Source organism: Saccostrea echinata, unplaced genomic scaffold, assembly GCF_033153115.1.
Source record: "Saccostrea echinata isolate AGI-Se365-2 ecotype Australia unplaced genomic scaffold, CSIRO_AGI_Sech_v1 ptg000016l, whole genome shotgun sequence".
NCBI classification, from domain to species: Eukaryota; Metazoa; Mollusca; class Bivalvia; order Ostreida; family Ostreidae; genus Saccostrea; species Saccostrea echinata.
In genome coordinates, this window is record NW_026889765.1 from 19544913 (window position 1) to 19569006 (window position 24094).

Here is a 24094-nt window from a genome sequence, read left to right on the forward strand (position 1 = left end):
CTTATAAAAATGAAGATGGAGTGATAATCATGTGTTAAATATTTCGCATCGAGATGCATAATGTGCTAAATATGTGATTTGGAAGATAGAAGTAAAACTTCTTTTAATAGCAATATTGATCATTTAAATCTCCACTCTCGGGTACCTGTCTTTTCGTGCCACAGGTGGACACATGTGTCGCAAAGACACCTGCTACTGTGTTGGTGTATTTTTTGTATATTCTATGTGATTTGAGAGGTTTCCCTAAGGGGAACAATGGACTGTAACCAAGCGTGTATACACGTACCAGACTCTAGAAGTGGCCCCATGCTGGTCACTGAACAGTCAAAATTCAAAAACAACACACACACAAAAACTTTACATAAAATCCAGACATCATATTGTTTTAAAAATATTGAGTTTATTTCTCAGTTTATAAAATGATTCATATAAACGTGAAATATCAAGTAAGATTTTTTTTATTCCAAACCGTTTAGATATTGTTTGACACCTCTTCAGAAATTTCTTTTCGTTGTAGAGATATTCTGAATAGAAATATTTAGGAACCAGCCCTTCAAGTCCTTAATGGGGCTGTTTTACAAAGAAAGAAAGTGTGCATATTGCTTAGGACAATATTTTGACGATCTTTTGTTCAATATTGCTTATAAATTATTTCCATTTGCCGGTGAAGGACTGCAAATTAGACCTGCACTCAGGGCCTTTTAAGCACTGAGTGATTTTTTTTTCTTTCGTAACAGGACCTACTACTACTCGGGACCCCGGTTTATAGGTTTTATCTGAATGACCAATCAACTCCTTTCTCCACGACTCTAGAGCAAACTCTCTAACCACTGCGCCACAGGAGCGAAAATTTTACATTTAAAAAATGTGATTCTCTCAACCTACCTGAAGCATGTATCAGCTTTGATTGCCTCATAAAACACACTAATGCTCAACCTACATCGCACAAACATAGGGGTATTGTCATGATCCCAGATGTTTTTTTTTTTCACCTACCTATACTTTACACTATTCACCTACATACTTTGGACAGTCCCAAATTAATAAACGATGAAAATATAACCCACATTCCAGATGATTTCTCCCATCTACGTTAGCTTGTATCGGCTTTCCTGCACTAAAAAATCTAATACCTCAGTGATTCATTTTGGTAAACGTAAATTACGCATCACTTTTGCTCAGGACGCATTATTTCAATAAATGTGCATCCCAGTGGCCGCAATAAATTTATAAAAGACATGTTTTGTTTTAAATCATTTCGGTACAATCTGATTCAAAACTTGGTTAATTGCATCATATCGACGTGCTCAGCCATAGGCACGAGGGATTTTGACAGGTATAAGGCAGGCCCATAGCAACTAACCCCTTCAATATATCCCTTCAATATTTCCCCTATATCTGCAACCAATTCAAAATCAGATCTCCGTTACGGTCCGAAATTCTGGGAGACGCTGTATTTCTAATCACATTTCCTATACTTATATCAAATAGCATTTAATTTTCTTTATTTACTATATATCAGCACTTTCTTCTCTCTAAATCGTTTTATTAATTTTCACTGTTATTATACAGGTGCCTTATTGTGAAAGAAGCATTTACCACGTGACCTGATGATAATTAATACATTCATATATTGAAAGTCTGTGTTGTATGTTGTGTATTTATCAAACCTTTCAAAAGCTTTAGTTTTAATACACATCTTTAAATGTACAAAAAGTAAATTAAACGACTCCCTTTCAATTTTGAATATCGCCACAGCATGTGTACATGTATTTTGGACTTTGATTACCAATGAAATAATTAAATTTCATTCTTTTTATAAATATATACATGCATATCCTTAAGTCTGTCAGATTCGGATTTTTAAAAACTAAACTTCACACAAAAAATTCACGGACTTCTTGGTTAAGTTAAAAGGCAAACAAATGACTGCAGTGTCTTGAACTCAGGAAGAGTGGGTGGGATGCATAACTATAGAATAAACAAGGGGTGTGATAGGCAAGCATAATGTACAATAGAAGGGATGGGATCTTTGGTACTAGCACCTTTACCTGTGAATATATATATATATATATATATATAAAGACTTCTAGATCTACAGGACAAGAATAAAGCTTGAGCAACAGCTCATTAATTACTAATTATAATTTGGCAAATCCTTGCTACAAAGCACAAACACCATCATATTAAGCTTGACATGTTACTAATTTATTGTTCATGTTTATATGATCTGCATTTTCTTTAGTTTAATTGATTGAATAACTCGGAGACTCTTTTATCCTCTCGACAGTCGTACATTTTATGAAATGTTCATGGGGGGATCATAAAAAAATGTAAACCACTGTTGCAATAAATACTCTACATTAAAAAAATGTTATGTTTAATGTGCTTTGGCGCAGGGGTCACGCAGACAATTTTTCATTTGTCGGGGGGGGGGGGGGGGTCTGAGGCTGTCAATATTTGGGAGCAATATTTTCAATCTGATTAAAATCAGATCCTTTGATCCGCTCACATAGATTGCTACATTTGTTGCACCAGGTTAAAAAATTACAGGGCTCAATGCAATATAATAAATAACACCTGTCTGATTCTCGTATCACAACTACATGTAAAAATTTAACTAATTAGAATATGAAGATTATCAAATGAAGTCAAGATCAAGATTATCAAATAAAGTCAGAATGAATTAATTCACACGGATACTAAATATATCTCTTTATTTATCATATGAATATGTGGAGATAACAAACAGTATTTGAGCTCAAAAGTCCATTAAACATTACAAAATAAGAGCAGAGCAAACACAGACCTCTAAAATTCAGAGGTAGGATCAGGTGCCATGGATGAGTGAGCATCCCCTACCGACCGGTCACACCCGGCGTGTGCTCCTTGTCATGATCGGGAAATAACGGAAAAATGTGTAAATATTGGCCTAACAAATAGTATGAAAAGAGTCAGTCGGCATTTGACTTAATGATAAATTGTATTTGCTGACAAGGTCATTGTATCGACCGTAGAACTTACGAAATGATGACTTAAACCGAGACTGTTGATATTCTTGTTTCATCAACCTGTTTGTCAATAACTTACTTCGTTTTAGAAATAGTTCATACGTAGAGCATGCTCTGGCGCATCGAATCAATTGAGAGATGTAAACCCCGTATGCAGGTGATAAGGGTATATTACTGCATAAAAAAGTGAAGTAAGGGAAGTTGACGATTGCAAAGTTAAAGTCATCACGTTTATCATAAAGCTTTGTTGTTAGATTACAATTAAAGTATTTTTCTAGTAAAATATCCAAATATGAATCAGATGTGTTAGACGCTGTGGTATCCTTTATCTCAAGCTCACAGGGATATATCGTGTCGTCATAAGAATGGAAATAACCATTGTTAATACGTCGTCGATATATCTCAATGTCGAGTTGAAAGCTATAGCGGGTGTTTTCTTCTTTTCACGTAAAAGATTTTGAACAAATTCTATTTTATATGAATACAAAAATAGGTCTGCAAATAACGAGGGCGCATTGGTACCCACGGGAATTCCGATAGATAAGTTAAGTATATTTACGAGTTCCATTTTTATAGAAAAAGCAGCTGTCTATGATGTCTATGATGTCAAAAACCTGCCCTTTAATTTATATAATTAAAACAGTCTAACGTTTTTCATACTAATTGTTAGACCATTATTTACACACTGAATTGTCGACGGATTTTTCTGATATTTCCCGATCATGACAAGAAGCACACGGCTGGTGTGACCGGTCGGCAGGGGGTGCTCACTCCTCCATTTCACCTGATCCCAGCTCTGATGATTTAGAGGTCAGTGTTTGCTCTGCTCCAAAATGTGTATTGTTAAATGGAACCATCCTTAACAACTTACCTAAAAAAAACTTTGACGACTGGAAAAAAGGGAAATTCTCCAAACTCGAAAATTCTACTTCATGGGGGTAGGTTGAGGTGGGGAATGGAGGATTCCAATTTTTTTCACAATTTTCTTTTACTACATTACCATGGGACGACGTCAGTATACTGCAACAAAAAGGAGAGAGCCAAATCGGCCTTTCATTGATCATTTTCAACAATGATTACGTTAAAAGTAGGGCGTGTGAGGAAGCCCAGTCCCCTTCCCTCAATACTATGTGACGTGCCTCATCCAAGTAAGTTTTCTATATATACCTGCATGTACCCATGCTGACTGTCTTTATAATTTCATTGTACATACTGTTTGATTGATTTATTGGATGTTATTTTACGTCCCATTCGAGAATTTTTCACTCATATAGAGACGTCACCATATACCGGTGAAGGGCTTTATATTTTGACCTTTACTCGGCACTTATGGCCACTGAGTAGTGAAGGATTTTAATCGTGCCAACGCCTGTCGTGAAACGAGGCCTCGGTTTTTAGGGTCTGATCCGAAGGACCCGCGACTTTCACTTCAAATTGCCGAGCGCATGGCGAAGGAACAGTTGCTACCCATTTTTTTTATCGACTTACATGTAGGTCAGTCGTGGTCGAGATTCGAACTCACGACCTCCCGATCACGGAGCGAGCGCTCTACCAACTGAGCTACCGTGAACGGTAATTGTACATATTGGAATTAATAGCCAAAATGCAAAAATATCTTAAGCACTAACATTGTTATAGATAAATAAAACAAAAGATATGTGTTGTATATCCTTTTATCTCATTGTACGGGATATGTGCTAACAGACACGTACTTTCTACATTATCTCATTTACGTCATTACGTCATTCACAATCCCTTGTATCCAATGACGGGTGAGGGGATGCATCCGGCGCCTCGTAAAAAAAGTCTTTATAGAACGTTTGCTATGAAATTCAAATTATCTACTCCTAACTCTTTATAGTCGTCTCTACAGGTCAATAAACTCGCTTGTTGTGAATTTGTTGTTGGATGACATACATAAAATTATCAACAAGGAGTTTATTGGTCTGTAGAGACAACTAGAAAGGGTTAGGAGATGGATAAAAATATACATATTGGTTACAGAATATGTATAGAATTAAGGAATGAAAGGTAGTTGGTTGACCAAAGCTGGAAAGTGGAGAAATACCTTCCCAAAGTGCACAGAAAATCTTGCGCCGTAAATTGCACAATACTTGCATTACAGGATGAAATAAGATTGATTGATTGATTGATTGTTGTTGTTTTACGCTAAGTCGGCAATATTTCAGCCATATTTCGGCGGTGGATGAAATAAGAAGATAAGAACAGTATTCAATCTCGAAAGTCCAAGGAAACGATACAAATTTGGAGCAGAGAAAACACAGACCTCAAAATTTATAGGTGGGATCAGAGGCCATGGAGGAGTGAGCATCCCCTGCATATTGCTCACATTCGCCATGTGCTCCTTGTCATGATCTGTAGCGTTATGGCCAAAGGCTGAAATATAAAACCATAACGCTACAGGTCTGTAGCTACCCTATGAACAACCCTGCCTCATACTGCTCACACAGGTCTTAGTACACCGTCTGGCACTCCCGGAAATCTTTGCATTCGAGCCTGTGAAGAGTTCCCTCTTCCACCATTTATCTCTGAAGGGTAGCTTCTCTACCTCACTGTAGGAGGATCTGGTTTATAGGACATACATTCCTGTAGGACATTCAGGGGATTCTTTGGCGTTATTGTTAAGTTTCTTATGCCACTTCTCACAACATCCTTATTCGTTCTCATCTCTTTTCTGAGTATGTTCCAAGTAGGGATGGGGAATACGTTGCTTTCCACCCAATTCCTGTTCACGTGGGAAAGAAGAGAAAGATCGAAGGAGCTCATCCTCCTCGGCATGGTCTCAAATATACCGAAATCCGTCCTTCACCTCGGATACTGGCAAGAATGGCAAAGACAGAATACTCCTAATAGTCTTGTAAATATATGCCGATATTCGTTATATTGAACCTGTAAACCGACTTCCTGTACGTTCCTCCATATAGCCTGTGATCAGTGGAAGCGGCATCCTTCAACGGCAACCCCTTGAATTGTTGAATTGCCCACCAAGCCCAATCAAAATCTGCAACGATTTTCTGGACTGCCACACGTTTTAGTTGGATGGTCATTATCCCTGTGAAAACAGCAGAATAGCATGCAGTCTGTCGTCGACTTATCAAGACAAAGGCAAGGGTTACTAAATGTTTCTGCTGGTCACCAAGGAATCCATGAATTGATAATAACTGGCCAAACGGACTCCTCACAACTTTGAAAGTCCCATCGATGTACCAAGTCTTTAAGTTGGCTAGGACATCGATATCAAGTTGTGCCATTGTGGCAAAGATGAAATGCCGCTGTCAATCATTAGAAATGTCCTTTTTGAGGAATCCTACTCTGTGGTGAGAGGTTTAAAGTAGCCATTGAATACAATACTCGTTTGGCTATTGTCTCTGCACTCTCCAATACGTTTACAATAGACTGTTCCTTCATAATTCCTGTAATTTTCTTTAAAGAGGAAAATGTTTCAATTTAAAAAACTTCCGGTTCTTTTCCCTAACTTTCGGCTATACCGGAAGTGCTCAGAACGACTTAAACTCCTAATTGAACGTATAGAAATTATCTCTGAAAGTTTTGATCAAAAATACTCGTTTTGGACAACTTCCGGTTTTCAGATGTTGACGACTTGAAACACTATGTTTGATACTTTTATAATAACAATTTCAAAAAGGAAAAAAAATTTAAAGTTTGCATATTTATTTTATACTACTTCCCGTGGACCTGACGGAAATAAAAACTATACCCCTGTTTCATATCTACGAATCACGATCTATCTTCCATCCCTGAAAGTTTCAAGACTCAGTCTTTAATCGTTTTTGAGAATACGGACGGACAAAATTTCATATTAAAAACAGGCCATATTTTTCATTTAGTCATATTGTCTTATGACAAACAATGCACGTGAAAAACAGCATAACATTAGACTAACCTCTTATATGTCAAAAATATGCTGTATATCGGCACTGTGAACTATTTTGAAAAGTATGTCAAAGGTCAAGGGTCACGTGGTCGGTAACCATGATAATTCACGAAAGTCATAGTACTAATCAATATATGTGCAAAAATATCAAATCCATAACTCTTATAGTTCTTAAGATATAGGGTGTAACAGACGGACAGACAGACAGACGCCGGGTAAAGTGATCACTAAGTGCCACTCTGCTCTGTTTTTAACCATTTTTGATCATTTGTCAATTCAGGGACAGGGGGTGGCCAAGGAAACCTTGAAGAGGGGGAGGGGGTCATAACCCATCATACCATTTCATCTGTCATAATTGAAAGACGGCTTAAGAGTTTCCGATTTTAATTGATGTTACAGTATTTGATTGTTTCCATATCCAGGGAATGACCCCCAGGGACTTGCTTCAGTGTATAACTTGCATATCATAATATGGCATCCGATGATCTTTGACCCTTTTTAAAAACTATTATAATTTAACCTAAACATTTGCATTTCAGATTATTTTACCCTATTCTATAACTAAACCTGTATTACCGCCTGTCATAGGTACTGTCAACTTCATTCAGAATAATCCAATTAAAACAGACAGGAATTTATTCCTACTGATATAATGATGTGTGCACCATATGCAATATCAATAATGATAATGGTAAAACTAGTACTCGTAGGGTAACCAAGTCCAATGTGAGGCGCGGGTTTAGAAATTTTCAAAAAGGTGAATACATGGTACACGTACAAATTTTATATCATAATTACAGACGATGTTTTTTTCCTTAACTTTGTGCCTTCTATTTCAAAAAAGACATTTTGAGGATGAGGTGGATTTGGCTACATTGATCGGATGTGGGTTTAGTAGAGGATTTTTGCTTTACCAAATATTGATAAAAATTTGCACAATTTGACGAAAATCTGAAAGTTAGCTATGCACTAAAATTATAATAATATTAATTTGTTGTTTTGAAAATAGATTTAAAAGTTCCAACCATGGGTCAAAAATTTGCATCCCCCACTTTTTTTTACAACCCCATAATTTACATCGTTATTTAAATTCTGTAAGATCAGACTGGTAATAAATTTAGTATATGAAATGCTTAAATATGAGGCCAATGGGCCATATGTTCACCTGAACATTTTATGCTCGATTTGACAAATACATGTACATGTACTGTGTACATTATAGAATTATTAGAACTTTTTCCTGGCTACCAAAGTATAAAGGAGAGTGAATTTAGAGGCAAACACTTTAGTGCGGGTATTACTGTCTTATGACAGCAATTAGTTTTTGTCTTGGTTTCTTTGATCATTTCTTTTTTAACACCCCCCCCCCCCAAAAAAAAAAAATGTGGAAAAAATATAACTTTTGTTCCCAAAAGGAGCTAGCTCGGACGAGCAATTGGTACGACACGAACTATTGCAGCGCAAAAGATAATTATAATTCTGTTTCTAGCGCGATTTATTTTAATTTGAAAAATTTTAAGTTTTAAGTTGATTTGAAGAAATGATGTATAAATTCACACGGAAAGAAAGAAACCCAGGCAGTTGAATCGTTTCAATTAAAGTGCCAATGCCTTGTACTGGAAGTTTCAAGTGACCGGGAGCTGCTGACCTTTATCGAGAGTCAAGACTTTGCTCATGTCTAATCATCAAGATCGATATATCGTAATTTTTTAGTTGAAAAATTTTCTAGGTGTTGAGCACTTATATCCATACAAATGGTGTTTACATGTGGTGTAAGAATCTCTTCCATTAATTTCATAAATAATTAAACCAATCATTTACAGTAAACTGTTATACTCCATTTATTTCAAAACTGTTACCTAGTATATTGTAACCTACTATTTAGATACTTTTCTTTAAAGTTTGGATTTAACATTCCTAAATGTCAGTCTGACTTCTTAGATGTGGCTTAAAAAATATTTTTAGCGACACCTTATATTATTTCAGTACAATTTGATTATGTTTTATAAAACAACTTTTTCCTTAACGTCCCAAGTCTTCAAGATTTGGTCTGAAAATATAATACAGAAACTTCTACGTTTGCCACCTACAACCCTACTATTAATTCAGTGTGTTCACTACAATGTGGTACAATAAACAATTTTTATTAAGGATTTAATACCTGTAATCCGTCCATGACTTTTAATTTTTGTGACTGACACAAACAATCTAGATTCATAAATAAATAAAGAATGAAATGAATTATGGTTTGCAAAGATAAATATTCACAAGTAAAACAAGTTCAAAGAACTCGAGAATAATTTACTTTGGTTTACAATTAATGTGTGTTATTAAAAGATAAAGAACACGACACGATCCATGACTATTAATACACATCTATAGAAATATGTCACTCTATTCCTCACTTTAGTTTGTATTAATGAACCCTAGTACTTACATGGATATTTTGATGTGTCATTTATATACAATGTATACTCTTTGTGGAGATTTTATGTCCATGAAGTTTTTCAATGTCAATCTTACATTTACTTCTGTACAACAAAAATCGATGAAGGAGAGTTAGTGTCCATAAAATTTTCATGTTTTTTAGAAACATTAAGAAAGAATGAAAGCTTCTTTTGTAAATTATTTAGTGATAAAATTTGTTGGTTTCCTTTAGATGAAATCTTTGATGATGTGTTTTATGAAAGTCTTACAAAAATTGATTGTTATAAACAGATGTGCATTGTTAAGTTACTGAAGAGACATCGAAGACCAGAACAAAAGCGTAAACATGTTTTTCTCAATGTACTTTGAATTATTATAAATATTATAATAAATATTCTATTCTTTATTTATTTTGTCATCATTATATTTATTTAATATTTTTTGCAGTAATTAACCGGGTTCTCAGGCTTATTTTGTCTTGGAAATGGAACCAATTTAAAAAAAAAATTGAGACTTAATAATACAGTCCTTAAAAATTCTATCCATCAAGAGAGTTGTTGTTTCCTTTCAGAGATGAAGGATATAACAAACAAAATAATTGTATTTCTCTTTGCTATGGCTACTGGCTATTGTAATGCTTATCCATCTAGAGAGTTCTATCCATCAAGAGAGTTGTTGTTTCCTTTCAGAGATGAAGGATATAACAAACAAAATAATTGTATTTCTCTTTGCTATGGCTACTGGCTATTGTAATGCTTATCGTAGTCAAGAACAATACACAAAATGACCCTCTTTGTATAAAGTTTTGAAGAATGATTTCCTTTTTATGGAGGACTATGTCAAAAGTAGATTATCATGTGCCACTAAATGCTCAGAAAAGAAGAAAGAGTGTCTATCATTCACTTGGAATACACAAACGCTTCAATGCTTGTTATATAACAGAACTTTGAAAAACATCTCAACTTCTGTACAAAACAACAAACAGTGAGAACATTATAACATCAGAATTAAGAAGAAAATTATCACCATACGTCCTACTATTTTCTTTCTTCATTTTCACTCATCTTCTGTAAAAAAAAAAAAACCTAGGCGACCAAGAGCTTTTGTCATCTTCTAAAACACAAATGATATGAAATCAAAATATATATACATGTATATACAAATTATGAGTTTATTCTTCTTAATAATGTATACTCATCGGGATGCAAGCAAAAAATAGAAATAAAATACCACGTACATTGTATATGATGCTAGTATTGAGAAGTTGCGTTAAGGAGGGGAAAATGCTTTGCTCCTTCCCCAACATACATTTAGAAGAAAAAAAATCAGGAGACTCTAGGCCCTCGCCGACCCTCCCCAACCTCGGGTTAACGCATATCTCATCTCATTTCTAAAGGTTTAAGGATATCCGATCCTCAGCTAGGAAGAATGGCTCTTTATTATTTTATTTAAAATGTCTCAAAATGAAGGTTGAAATTTAGTAGATCTTTTCGTGCAACAATTTTTATTTTATGCATCTTAATATGATTCAAGGTTCTTTGAAGTCTTAGAAACGGTCTTCTAAAAAGTTGACATTTGTACCCCATAGAACAAAAAAAAAAATGAATTCATTTTCAGAGAAATACAATTTTCTGTAGTCTAGTATTAGATACCACAGCTTATTAGCATGATATGAAATTAGATGTGATATGTGATGCCTTGTAATGATAGCACAAGCTTTTTACACTATATATAATATAACAATTTAAGTAAAAAGAAGAACTTAAATACTGTATAAGCATAAAAAAGATGCATTTTTTTCCAAATGCATGGATACCTATATCTTTTTATCCTAAATTATATTTGTTGATCAATTTTCAATTAGAAAATGAATAGCTAGTGTTTTTCTTCGCATTTCCTTAAAATATATTTGAGATTTGATAATTTTCCCTATATAATATGATTAACTATAATGATGAACTCTGAAGAAATACCATTGGTAAATTCACATTACTACTTCTTGCTGTGGCCTTCAACTCGACATTTACATATATCGACGACGTATTGTCAATTAACAATGGCTATTTCCATTCTTATGTCGATACGATATATCCCGGTATGCTTGAGATAAAAGATACCACAGAGTCCGACACATCTATTTCATATTTAGATATTTTACTTGAAAAAGACGTTAACAACTAAGCTTTATGATAAACTTTTCCATTATACAGACAATTTTGTGGAATTAAAAAATGCGTACAGACAGGAAGATGTCCAAAAGAGACCAAAATGGTGTAAGTTGCTGCTGGTGTTCGCCTACTCATATAGTTCTGGGATCAAAGTTTTCAAATTGTAGCACCGCGTTTTAAGGATGAAAAAATTGCCATTCTTTGTGGATCAACTCCTGCGCATTCTTTCCATATCTGAACGTTAAACTGTGTATACAATAATCTTAGAAACTATCTTTTATTCAAAAAGCAACAAAACACATATTTGAAAAAAGTAGCATGTTCTTTTTATATAGAAACATTTGTTTTAAAAGAAAAATAAAAGACAAAAGTTTGTACATCTGAAATATCTATGTATTTAGAATTATTATAAAGATTGACAGGTTTGGAATCAGGTTGTCACGTAGCGTCAAAAAGGTTTGTGTTGGAAAACATTAGGATCAGTATACCACAATAAATCGTGCAGACTAACAATTACAGCAAATTAGAATCTCTTTTTGAGAATTTTTAGAAACAGTATTAGAAACAGTATTAGTGCTAAAATGATGAATTATTATTTCTAATATTCATTTGAGGGTTGGGGAACCATAAACTCTTTCATGCTATCGCAAATCTTTAAAGTTGAATATTTTTTTTCTGTTTGCAGCTAGGCAAATGCACGGACTATAATGCTATTATAATGCAAATGAATACATTTATTATGTAGCTTTGTAGCAACCGCTTATGATTAAACGCTGCTTAATGATAGATATATGTCATAAATTATTGCATTAATAATTGACATTCTCTTCAGTTTAATGATATAATTCTTTCATTAGCAGCAATTTAGCATCAGCGGTTGAGAATGTCACCTTTTACTGTAAATCTTTATTTTCGCGTAATTACGCGGGGCAGTGTGCTCGCGAAAATATTATCCTTGCGTATATTGGTATTTTTTTTTAAGGTTATATAAAGAAATAACCACAGTTCGTGAAAATTTTGTCTCGCTAATAAAGAGAAAATGTCTACCTCGCAAACATAAGAATAAGGTGTCGCGAAAGTGATCTACAGTAATGAAATAGTTTATGACATTAACGTTGCAAATTGCAACGCTTAATGATTTTTCTATTATTAAGGGGCATTGTATCATCAGAGGTTGCTACATAGCTGACCACTCTTCGATTTTTGTTTTTACATCTTTGATGAAGCTTTAAAGCATGTGATGCATGCTTTCCTAATTTATTAAGTGTATAAAGCTGTCAATGGAGATATAGTGTAAAACATTGAATTATTTAATTTCTATGTTTTAAGTCATTAAAACTATGGCAGTTGGCAAGCTGTCAGAGCAATCATCAACCTATATGTGGTATGATTCTGGTTTAACCGTTGATGGAAATAGAAGCACGAACATTGACCATAACTCCTGTAGCCATACAGAATTATCTGATAACGAATCATGGTGGAGGGTTGATCTTAGGTTTATTACATCATATCTGTGACAATGGTCAACCGTGGGATGGATCAGTACAGATATGGTACGCATAAGATTTTTTTTATTGTTGCGTTTTTTTTTTTTTTTTTGCTTAATAGTTACAGTCCCTGAAACGTTCTACTTTCCCACTTGAACGGTGAGCGAACGCTGAACGAACGCAGAGCGAACGGTGAGCGAACGGTGAGTGAACGATGTGTGAACGCTGAACGCAACTTGGTGAACGGTAGGTGAACGCTGAACGGAGAGCGAACGCAGAACGCGAACGGAGCGCGAACGCGAGCGCAAAGTGAACGGTGAACGAACGGTGAACGCAAGATGAACGATTTATTCGGAATACCTCTGATCTTCTCCATGCATTGTATCTATTCTATTGTATTCAATGTCAGGCGGAAAATAAATAAATATTCAAAAAATGTCCTAAGAAAGATGAAACATGCATATTTAATAAAACTATTAATTAAGTTTCTTACAATATTTTCTGCACATATGTATGATGTTTAAATTCAGCTGTTTAATCACACGATTTTTGTCGCTGTAAAACATTGTCGTTACCAAAAGCTGTAGTTTAATTATTCTGGTTGTAAAATAAATATGTTTATTCTTATTTGATATATAAAACCATTACAAATAATGATTTTCGAAGAGTACATTTCTGACTTAAAGAATGAATTACAACGGTTGTAACAAACATACATGTAATTTCCGTGTCAAGGCAATTCCGTGTAAAATAATGAGAAAAAAAATAAAGAATATTTTGCTAGTCTGTGGGCGTATTGCAGGTATACACTTGTATTTAAAAAAATTAATGCAATAATATATTTATGTGTCTTTTCATTTTTTTTAATGGTGATTTATTCAGCAGACTTCTACATGTATCTGTAGACAATTCCCCGTGATTATACTCGGACAAGGTGATACAAAGAAGCATTCATATTATTTGTTATAGATTAAAATTTCAGAACTTGGTATTTAAGTAATACGTGTCATAGTTTTGATTAAACGGACAAATGAGAGAGAGAGAGATAGATAGATAGAGAGAGAGAGAGAGAGAGATTCCGTTTTAGCCCCCCTTTCCACAAATGCATGCATGTACATGTACATATGTACCTGTATAAACAAAAATTCTTAATTTTTATCTAAATATATCAGGCAGTGAAAGTAACCTTTTTTATTTATCAACAAATTCACTTCATTTGACAGTCATAATCGGTTTTTATTTTCCTGCTTCAAGTTCACACGAAGTCCACGTGCTTGTCCTGTCAATCAAAATCATTCGACGCTGTGCAGGTGTGAAAGTCTCGTCACACCAAAGGAGAAGTGCTACACTGTAGTATTTCCAAGAAGTTTTAACATGTTTTAGCATTTCTAAATCTGATTCCAATTTTTCCAATAAATAAATAAATAAAATACATTGGGCATAAACACTTCGAATGAATTTGAAACATACTCCCTGGCCAATTTAAAATACATGTACCACCGTCGGCGCGTGTATATTTTGAACTATTATTGTTTAATGACTTTATTAGATGCAAGTTTGTTTTGAGACTGAAATTTTTGTGCTACAAAACGCGTTAACTTCTTTTTAAATATTAATTTAAAATATACTGGAAATACTGACTAAGTAACCGATCTACGTGGAAAAGGAGGGGGGGGGGGGGGGGGTCTTAATCATATTGAATGGCAAACATATAGTTATTGTGAAGAAAGGAATTTTTTCTCTCTAACAATAGAATTTATATATGAATTGTAGTATATTACATTTAAATAAATATTTTTAACCACACTATCAATTTAATTCGCTCCAAAGATATTTAATTAACTGGATATCTGCAGTACTATTTATAATTCTCAGAACTAGTTCTAATAATGTATTTCTATAATAATTGAAAAAAAAACGTGTTAGTAATAAATACTTTTGTAATTTTGCTGCAGTTGGTAAATTGATTGACATGGATTATTATCTCTCCATTAACGACTTGTCGTCTTTAACATAACAACAAAATGTTGCAGTGCTAGAAGTACCCGTATATTGCCCGTATTTAAATTTTATTTTTCAGCATCGTTCTACATAGGTACATACTTATAACAACATTTATTTTCCAGAGTAATTTAGTTAATAACCTAACAACTAAGTTAGAATAATAATAAAACATATTGTAGATAATTTATTCCCATAAAATAATTATCCTTTAAACACGATACGTTAATTATTAAATTTAAAATCCCGTAAATCCTTACTTACTAAAAAGATAAGTCCTTTCACTTTGGAGTTCCGAATGACAGTGAAGACTGAACGATAAGTGAACGCTGAACGCAAGGTGAACGCAAAGTGAACGAACGGAGAGCGAACGGTGAACGCTTTGTGAACGGTGAACGCGAGCGCACGGTGAACGCAGAACGCAAAACTGTGAACGGAGAGAGAACGGTGAACGCACGGTGAACGAACGGTGAACGCACGCTGAACGAACGGTGAACGAACGGTGAGCGAACGGAAAAATGGGAAAGTAGAACGTTTCAGGGACTGTAATCATATATTTATATTACTCGTATTTAAAGTACCAAATCTGCTCTAAGAATATACTAGAATGAAAAATGCAGATAAAGAACAGTAATCAAGCTAAAAGTCGATTAAATCAAATTTGGAGCAGAGCAAACACGGACCTTTGAAAACATCAGAAGTGGGATCAGGTGCCATTGTGGAGTTAGCATCCATGTTGACTAGTCACAACCGCTCCTTGTCATGATCGGGCAAAAGGGAAAAAAAATCAGTAGACAATTCAGTGTGAAAATAATGGCCTAACAATGAACTTGTTTGTCAGTAGCTTGCCTTTGTATACGAAATTGTTCGTACGTAGAGCATACTCTTGCGTAATGAATCAACTGGGAGACATTAATTCCATATGCAGGTGACATGTATATTGCTACATAGATCAGGGAAGTTGACGATTGAAAAGTTGAAGTCATCACGTTTATCAAAAATGTGTTGTTAGGTTACCATTAACGTCTCTTCTGGGTAAAATATCCAAATATGAAACAGATGTATCGGACTCTGTTTTATCTTTTATCATTTAGAGTTCAGAGGTATATATCAAATAAACGTACATGTACTCAGATAAAAATGAATATTGTTAATTGATGAAACGTCGCATATATACATGCACATGTATCCAATTGTTGAATTAAAAAGTGCTAAATAAAAAGTGATGAAGAGTTTTTGCATCTATAAAATTTTCTAGGATTTCGCAAGTTTTTCATCCGATCCAATCGGAAGGTCGTGTGTTCGAATCACGGCTGAGACTGACCTAAGTCGATAAAAATAGGTTGCAACTGTTCCTTCGCCAAACGCTCTGCAATTTGGAGTGAAATTGTGGGTCTTTTGGATGAGACCTTAAAAACCGATGCCCCGTGTCACGGTAGGCATTGGCATGATAAAGAAACCTCACTGATCAATGACCTTGATTGCCGAGTAAAGGTTTATATTTGAAGGCCTTCACTGGTATATGGTGACGTCTCTAAATGAGTGAAAAATTCCCCATTGGAGGTTAAACAGCACTACATTGTTAAAAATCCTGTACTTATTCAGGCATACAAAAGCAAGAATTTTCAGGGTACAGTTCTATTTCATTTTCTGCAGATTTGTCTTATCGTCTTCGTAACTGTGTGGATTTTATGGTGGACCTGGATCACTTGGTGAATTGGTCACTATTGACTGCCCACCCTCTACCACTGGACGCTACGTCAAAATCTCTTTGGTCACCGCTGTATTGACTCTTTGTGATGTTGACGTATTTGTTGTTCCAGAGTAAAAGAAGACTGGATGAATGTTGTGAATTACACAATTTAAGAAAAATGTTTTCTTCTTTGATTTATTCTTAAAATCAGTAGATATGTGGTCTCATAAAAAAATCATTGTTGTCTATTTGTTCTTTGTTTCTGTCAAAACCAAGAAAATGAGAATATTTCAATTACCATTCCCCTTTTATATTTACTAAATTGCAATACATCTGCTTGTATTTACATTTGCAAATTTTTGTAGGTGATGAAACTATTGAAAAGCAAACATGTTCATTTCTGAGTATTTTTAGTGGCCAGTGGTCACCTCTAAAATGTCTCTGTGAAATTGATGTTCTTGTTGGCTCAATATGTATGGTAATGTAAGAGATATTTTAAATTACAAAATAAAAAAAGATACCTTTTTTTTCATTTGTTTGTGTCAATTACAGTAAAACACACAATATAGCAAGTACCAGGGACATTTTTCACTCGATGTTATTTCCTCAATCAACATCTTTAGTGTGACATTACGCTTTAGTAGAGTTCCTTGTGACATCATGACATAACATAAGTAGTGGGGTGTGTGAAAAATCTTACAATCAAAGCTGAAATATTTATTTTTGCGATTCCTTTTCCTTATAATTCTTCACAAATAGACAACAGTTCATTTTCTCATGAACAACTATGGGTAATAAATTTCTTTATTGTTACGCCATAATACCGTACTTGACAACTATAGTCCAAACTGTTTTTTTTTTTAAAAATGACAGTTTTATAGCATAAAAACATAATTTGCGGCAACTCATCATGTCAATGATGTACATATTAGATATGAATTTAATTTTTCACGCCGGCATATTTATTATAAAGCAATAACATCAGTGCTTCGTGAAACGTGCCGGCGTGAAGCGTCGTAGTTCTTGTTCTCATGAATTTTCAAAAATTTAATTCACTTCTTGTAAATTTGGAAATTCATTGTTTTAGAAAACGGACCGTCGAGCTGACAAATTTAATAAAGTGCATTATAAAGTACATTAAAAAAAATTGCCAGGAAATCGGTTCGAGTATGACACAATGAATGTCAAAATTTAACGATTCACTGCTTATTTTTACATCAAATAGTTTCACAGTAGATATTCAATATATCGCTCCCTAGAGTACAGTGGTCCCCAGTTTTATCGACAACATTTGTTCCTCGGCAATTTTGGCCAATAACAGGGATGTCATTATAAGAGGGAATTGTGGAAGTGCAATTAAGCACTTGAAAACAAGAAAACGCAGCTTGCTGTTATTAAATCTATGATGATTTATTTATACATTGATGTAATAAAATACTTATTTAATACAGCAAAAAACGCATATAGTGAACACCAGGGACGGGCAACTTTGCCTCGCTATAAACGTAATTGGATAAGTTTACAATACTATAATCGTAAATTTATTATGATAAGCGTGTTCGCTATAAGCGTGTTTTACTTTTCTGATTGTATTGTGATTTTTTTTAACCCCCGTAATCGAAGATTCGGGGGCATATAGTTTTTGATCTGTCTGTCTGTTTGCCTGCAAGACTTTTTCCTTGCCCATAACTTTTAATTCGTTGGAGCTATGGATTTCGTATTTCACATTTGTATTCCTTTTAATAAGACCTCTCTTGGGTACGGACATAATTGACGTCTTGACCTTGGAGTCTGACCCACTTTTGCAAAATTTTATCAAACTTTATCCTTGTCATAACTTTTAAGCGGTCGATGATAAGACTTCTATACTTCATGTGATACGACTTTCATCATAACATACAAATGGCTGCTGCTTGGGATTCGATCTTTTCCCTTGACTTGTAGTTTGACCTACTTTTGAAAAATTCAACTTTGGTTATACGTTCTGAATGGTTGGTGCTAGGGATTTCATATTTCAATGGTGTATTCCTTGTGACAAGACCTATCTTCCGGTACAAACATTTTTGATTTCTTGACCATGACCTTTGATTTTGACTTGCATTTGAGAAACTTTTGCCATGAGCTGCCCTATTGGGACATCATTGCTTCACAAAAGCATAATGTTTGGTTTTTGTTGTTAAACAATAACAAAAAGTTAGTGTTATTTTCTTGTGTATTGTCTTAGGACTCAGTTTTATAGCTGGCTTTTGTGTATTTAAAATCAGAGTTATAAATAACATTTATGTCTCTGATAAAATACATTATGAGCTTGGATCTATCTTGGACCCTCCACACTTGCTACAATAAACAAAAATGATGTATATAAACACATGTTATATTTGCACTCCTAGTAAATCTACCGGTAGACCCTAAGTAGAAACCCTAATTACTGCTTGCAAACACTGTGTGACTTCGATTATCTCGTAAATTTCACGCCCAGTAGTACACAACTGATTAGTTCAGCTCCATTTCATTGGTAAAAGTAGCAAAAATATTTAACATTTTTCCTTTACTTTATTGTCTGTGTGGTACATGCTTGAGAAAATTTGCATTGAAAATTGCGCGAGTTTTATTTAAGATAATTAAAAATGCTTTCTTTATGGGTGTTAAGTCAAAGATGTTTGGATGGCCCGAGTTGGTTTTCAGATGATTGATTAATAAACATAGGTATCCAAAGAAGAGATCTAGAACATTGTTTTTTTTTTTTCTTTTTTTTTAAATAATAGATGTTAAATGTTTACATAGACTACAATCTATCATATGGAGGTATATTCATGAGCTCCTTAGTTCTGAGATTGTTTAAGAGTGTGTCAAACATGGCATGTTAATATCGAATCTCGCTCAAAATATTGGGTAAAAAGACGTTGTATAAAAATCACAAAGATGACATTCACAGGAGAATAGTGGATGGTATTAAAGAATTTGCTGGCATTCCTAAGAAGGCTAAATCGTCGTATTTACTTAAAAAACAAAATAATTGTATATCTATTTATTATTTCAAAGTATAAGTTGAAGCAATAAAAAAAAATACATAACATGAATGGAATTTTTTTTTTTTTTTTTTTTTTTTTTTTTTTTTTTTTTTTTTTTGCTTTTGAATATTTTACAATTGGATCTCACAGAGTTATGTCATATGTACAGTCCCTGAAACGTTCTACTTTCCCATTTTTCCGTTCGCTCACCGTTCGTTCACCGTTCGTTCAGCGTGCGTTCACCGTTCGTTCACCGTGCGTTCACCGTTTACTCTCCGTTCACAGTTTTGCGTTCACCGTTCACCGTGCGCTCGCGTTCACCGTTCACAAAGCCTTCAGCGTTCGCTCTTCGTTCCGTTCACTTTGCGTTCACCTTGCATTCAGCGTTCACCTATCGTTCAGTTTTCATTGCCATTCGGAACTCCGAAGTGAAAGGACTTATCTTTTTTGTAGTTAAGGAGTTACAGGTTTTTTATAATTTATTAACTAACATATCGTGTTTGAAGAATCATTATTTCATGAGGAAAAATATCTACGATATATATTTTTATTATTTTAACTTAGCTGTTAGGTTATTTATTAAATTACTCTGGAAAATAAATGTTGTTAAAAGCACATTCTTTACCTATGTAGAACGATGCAGAAATATTAAATTTAACTAAGGGCAATGTGCAAATACTTCAAGCACTGCAACATTTTGTTGTTTTGTTAAAGACGACAAATCATTAATGGAGATATAATTATTTAAGTCAAATAATTACGCAGCAAAATTACGAAAATATTTATTTCTAATACGTTTTTTTTTCAATTACTACAGAAAATATAATAGAACTAGTGCTAGTTCTGAGAGTTATACATAGTACTGCGGATATCCTGTTAATTTATTATCTTTAGAACGAATTGATAGTGTGGTTAAAGGAAATATTTATTTAAAATGTAATGCACTACAGAATTTCTCTACTGTAATATGTAAAGTCTATAGTTATAGAGAAAAAAAAACTTTCTTCACCGTAACTTTATATGTTTGCTAATCGATATGATTAATACCCCCCCCCCCTTTCCCCCTAAATCGGTGACTTAGTCAGTACCGTATATCCAGAATGTTTTAATTAACATTTTAAAAAAAGCTACGGTCTTTTGTAGAACAAAATTTCAGTCTCAAAACAAACATGCATCTAAAAAAGTCACAAAACAATAGTAGATCAAAATGTACACGTGTCGGCGGTGGTATTTGAAATTGGCAGAGAGTATGTTTCACATTCAAGTGTTAATGCCTACTGTATTTTACTAATTTATTATTCAAATGTTGGAATCAAATCTAGAAATGATGAAAATAAATGTTATAACTTGTTGGAAATACTCGCACTTCGTCTTCGATGTGACGAAACTTTCACACCTGCACAGTGTCGAATGATTTTGATTGACAGGACAAGCACGTGGACTTTGTGTGAACTTGAAGCAGGACAATAAAAAAAACGAGTATGACTGTGAAACAAATGGATATGATTTGTTGATAAAAAAAAAAAAAGTTACTTTCACTGTCTGATATATTTAGAAAAAAAATTCAGAGTTTTTGTTTGATATAGGTATACAAACATTTGGTGAAGCCTGAAAAGGGGGGGGGGGCTAAAACTGAATATTACTCTCTCTCTCTCTCTCTCTCTCTCTCTCTCTCTCTCATTTGTCTGTTGTTTAATAAAAACTATAACACTATAACACCATATTAATTAAATATCAAGTTCTGAAAATTGAATTTATAACAAATAATATGAATATGTATCTTTGTTTCATCATGATCTTGTCCGAGTATAATCACGGCCATCTAGAGATGCATGTAGACGTCTGCTTAATAAATCATAATGAAAAAATAGAAATGACACATAATATATTATTGTTTTAAATATTTAAAATACGAACATATAAATGTAATTAATTTTTTTTTCATTACTTTACACGAAATCGCCTTGACACGGAGATATATATATACATATGAATATAAGTTACAACCGCTTTAATTCATTCTATAAATCATAAGATTTCTCTGATTTGTTATCAAATAAGGATAAACATTTTTATTTTCCAACTAAAACAATATCTTTTATACTTCAGCGTTTGGCAACAATTGCAATGTTTTAATGCGATAAAAATCGTGTGATTAAAAACTTAATGTACATGCATCGTCTTTCTGAGGACAATTTCGGAGAATTTATTTTATTGACTTAATTATTCATTCATTTATTTGTTTACTTATTTATTATTATTATTATTATTATATTTTTTTTTTTGGCACCTGACATTATAATACAATAAAATAGTTTCAATGCAAGGAAAAGATCAGAGGCATTCCGAACATATCGTTCATCTTGCGTACACCGTTCGTTCACCGTTCACTTTGCGTTCGCGTTTGCGCTCCGTTCGCGTTCTGCGTTCGCTCACCGTTCACCGTTCACACATCGTTCACCAAGTTGCGTTCAGCGTTCACACATCGTTCACTCACCGTTCGCTCTGCGTTCGTTCAGCGTTCGTTCAGCGTTCGCTCACCGTTCAAGTGGGAAAGTAGAACGTTTCAGGGACTGTAATCTTCCTAAAATCATTAATATCAACACGATGTCAGATGAATTAGTCATTGACGAAGATTTTATTTGCATGGATTGCAGTATCTCTCCCAGCATTTTGACTTTTTTATGAGAACAAATTGATTTAAATTATCTAGTCTCCTTTCATTTTTTAAAACTTTTTTTCTCCGGTTCGGATCTTTTCTACCAATTTTTACACGTTTGTATTTTCCTTAATAATGCGTTATTTTGATGTTTTATACCTTGTCGAAGCGTTAAAAATGTTTAAAAATAATGCATAGTAAATTAGACATCAAATTTTTGTTCAGTTAACATGATCAGAAATTCAATTTCCCTACTCTTTACATCTAGCCATAAGAACATTTCGAAAATAGTTTTCTCTTCACAAATTATCCATTTGAAATAGAAACAAAGCTAATGTTCATGATATACGTCTCGTACAAAACATAATACTATTTCTTTGAGCAAAAGTAAAAAAAAAAACTGACTAAACATCAAATTCACTTTACTAATCTCATAAAAGATTGCTTATAACTCTTCCAAGGACCAATTGTCTACTTTATCTTTTGCATATTACATTTATCATCTTTATCATGTTTGGGAACATAATTTGGAGCAGAGCAACCAAGGACCTCTAAAGCATCAAAGGTGGGATAAGGTGCCATGGAGGAGTATGCATTCCCTGTCGACCGGCTACACCGGTCACACCGATCGGACAAACTGAAAAAATCTGTAGAAAATTCAGTGAGAATAATGGCCTAACAATTTGTATGAAAGTCAACATTTGCCTAAATGATAGATACATTTGCTGACGAGGTCATTGACTTTTAACGAGACTAAAGACATTCTTGTTTCATCAATTTATTTGTACTTAGCTTGTATCGTTTTAGAAATTGTTAGCATGCTCTTGCGTATCGAATTATTAGAAGCTTATAAAATATCCAAATATATATGCAACATATGTGTCAGACTCTGTGAGATCTTTTCTGTCGAAGTAAAAGGAATAAATTGAATCAAGTGAACGTACATTGTAAGAATGAAAATGAATATTGTTAATTGATAAAACGTCGTCGATATATGTTATTATTATATAGCTAATAAATAGTCTACAAATATCAGCTTTTCAAAAAGCTTGCCTGACTAAATCAAGCAATATCTATGGAATGTATAAGCAAAAGAAATGCTAAACGTTCAGTCATCTAGGATGATACTTCATTACACAAAATGTACAATTGACGTCCTCAAATGTCATAACAAATATTACAGATTATCGAATATCTGAGGCATGCCACTGTATGGTCATTTATTAGTTAGCACACGAGCTGACTAGTTACGTTGGGATGAAACTGCAAGTGCGCTTACGTAGATTGAAATTCTTGGGAAAATAGTTAGATGAGTCATTCTAAAGTAAATTATATTACTCTGCCACCAGATGGCACACTTCTTCATGCTCACTCAGTAATAGATTGATGAGACGGCCTCTATTTATAAACCAATACAGATCATGAATTCTTCTTCATTTTGCGATTCTTTACTTAGGACCTTACGAAAGTGAATCCCATTCCTCTACGGGTACTGGCCCACACTCTTGCCGCTGTTTTAAGGTAGATCGCGGGTTTTACTGTCTGTCTGAAAACATACGCTAAAAACTTGTCAGCAAAAATCCATTCGAATTAAAACTTTCTTTCTAAATTTTTTTTAAATATTGTAATCGTATTTCAAATGCACTAAAGTTGATGAAAACAAGTGATCCTATTTCAATGAAATATATAGTAAAATACGCATTTCAAAACCATGTTCATAA

General features: G+C 33.9%; 1 protein-coding gene across 1 annotated transcript; it reads left to right on the forward strand.

Annotated features, from left to right (window-relative positions):
* The first annotated feature begins 12862 nt into the window (after positions 1-12862).
* LOC133188691 (fucolectin-1-like) lies at positions 12863-16838 on the forward strand. Its single transcript, XM_061324194.1, is given in 3 exon segments — positions 12863-13013; positions 13016-13075; positions 16690-16838. Coding segments are annotated over 3 exon segments (360 nt in total).
* Positions 16839-24094: the final 7256 nt, after the last annotated feature.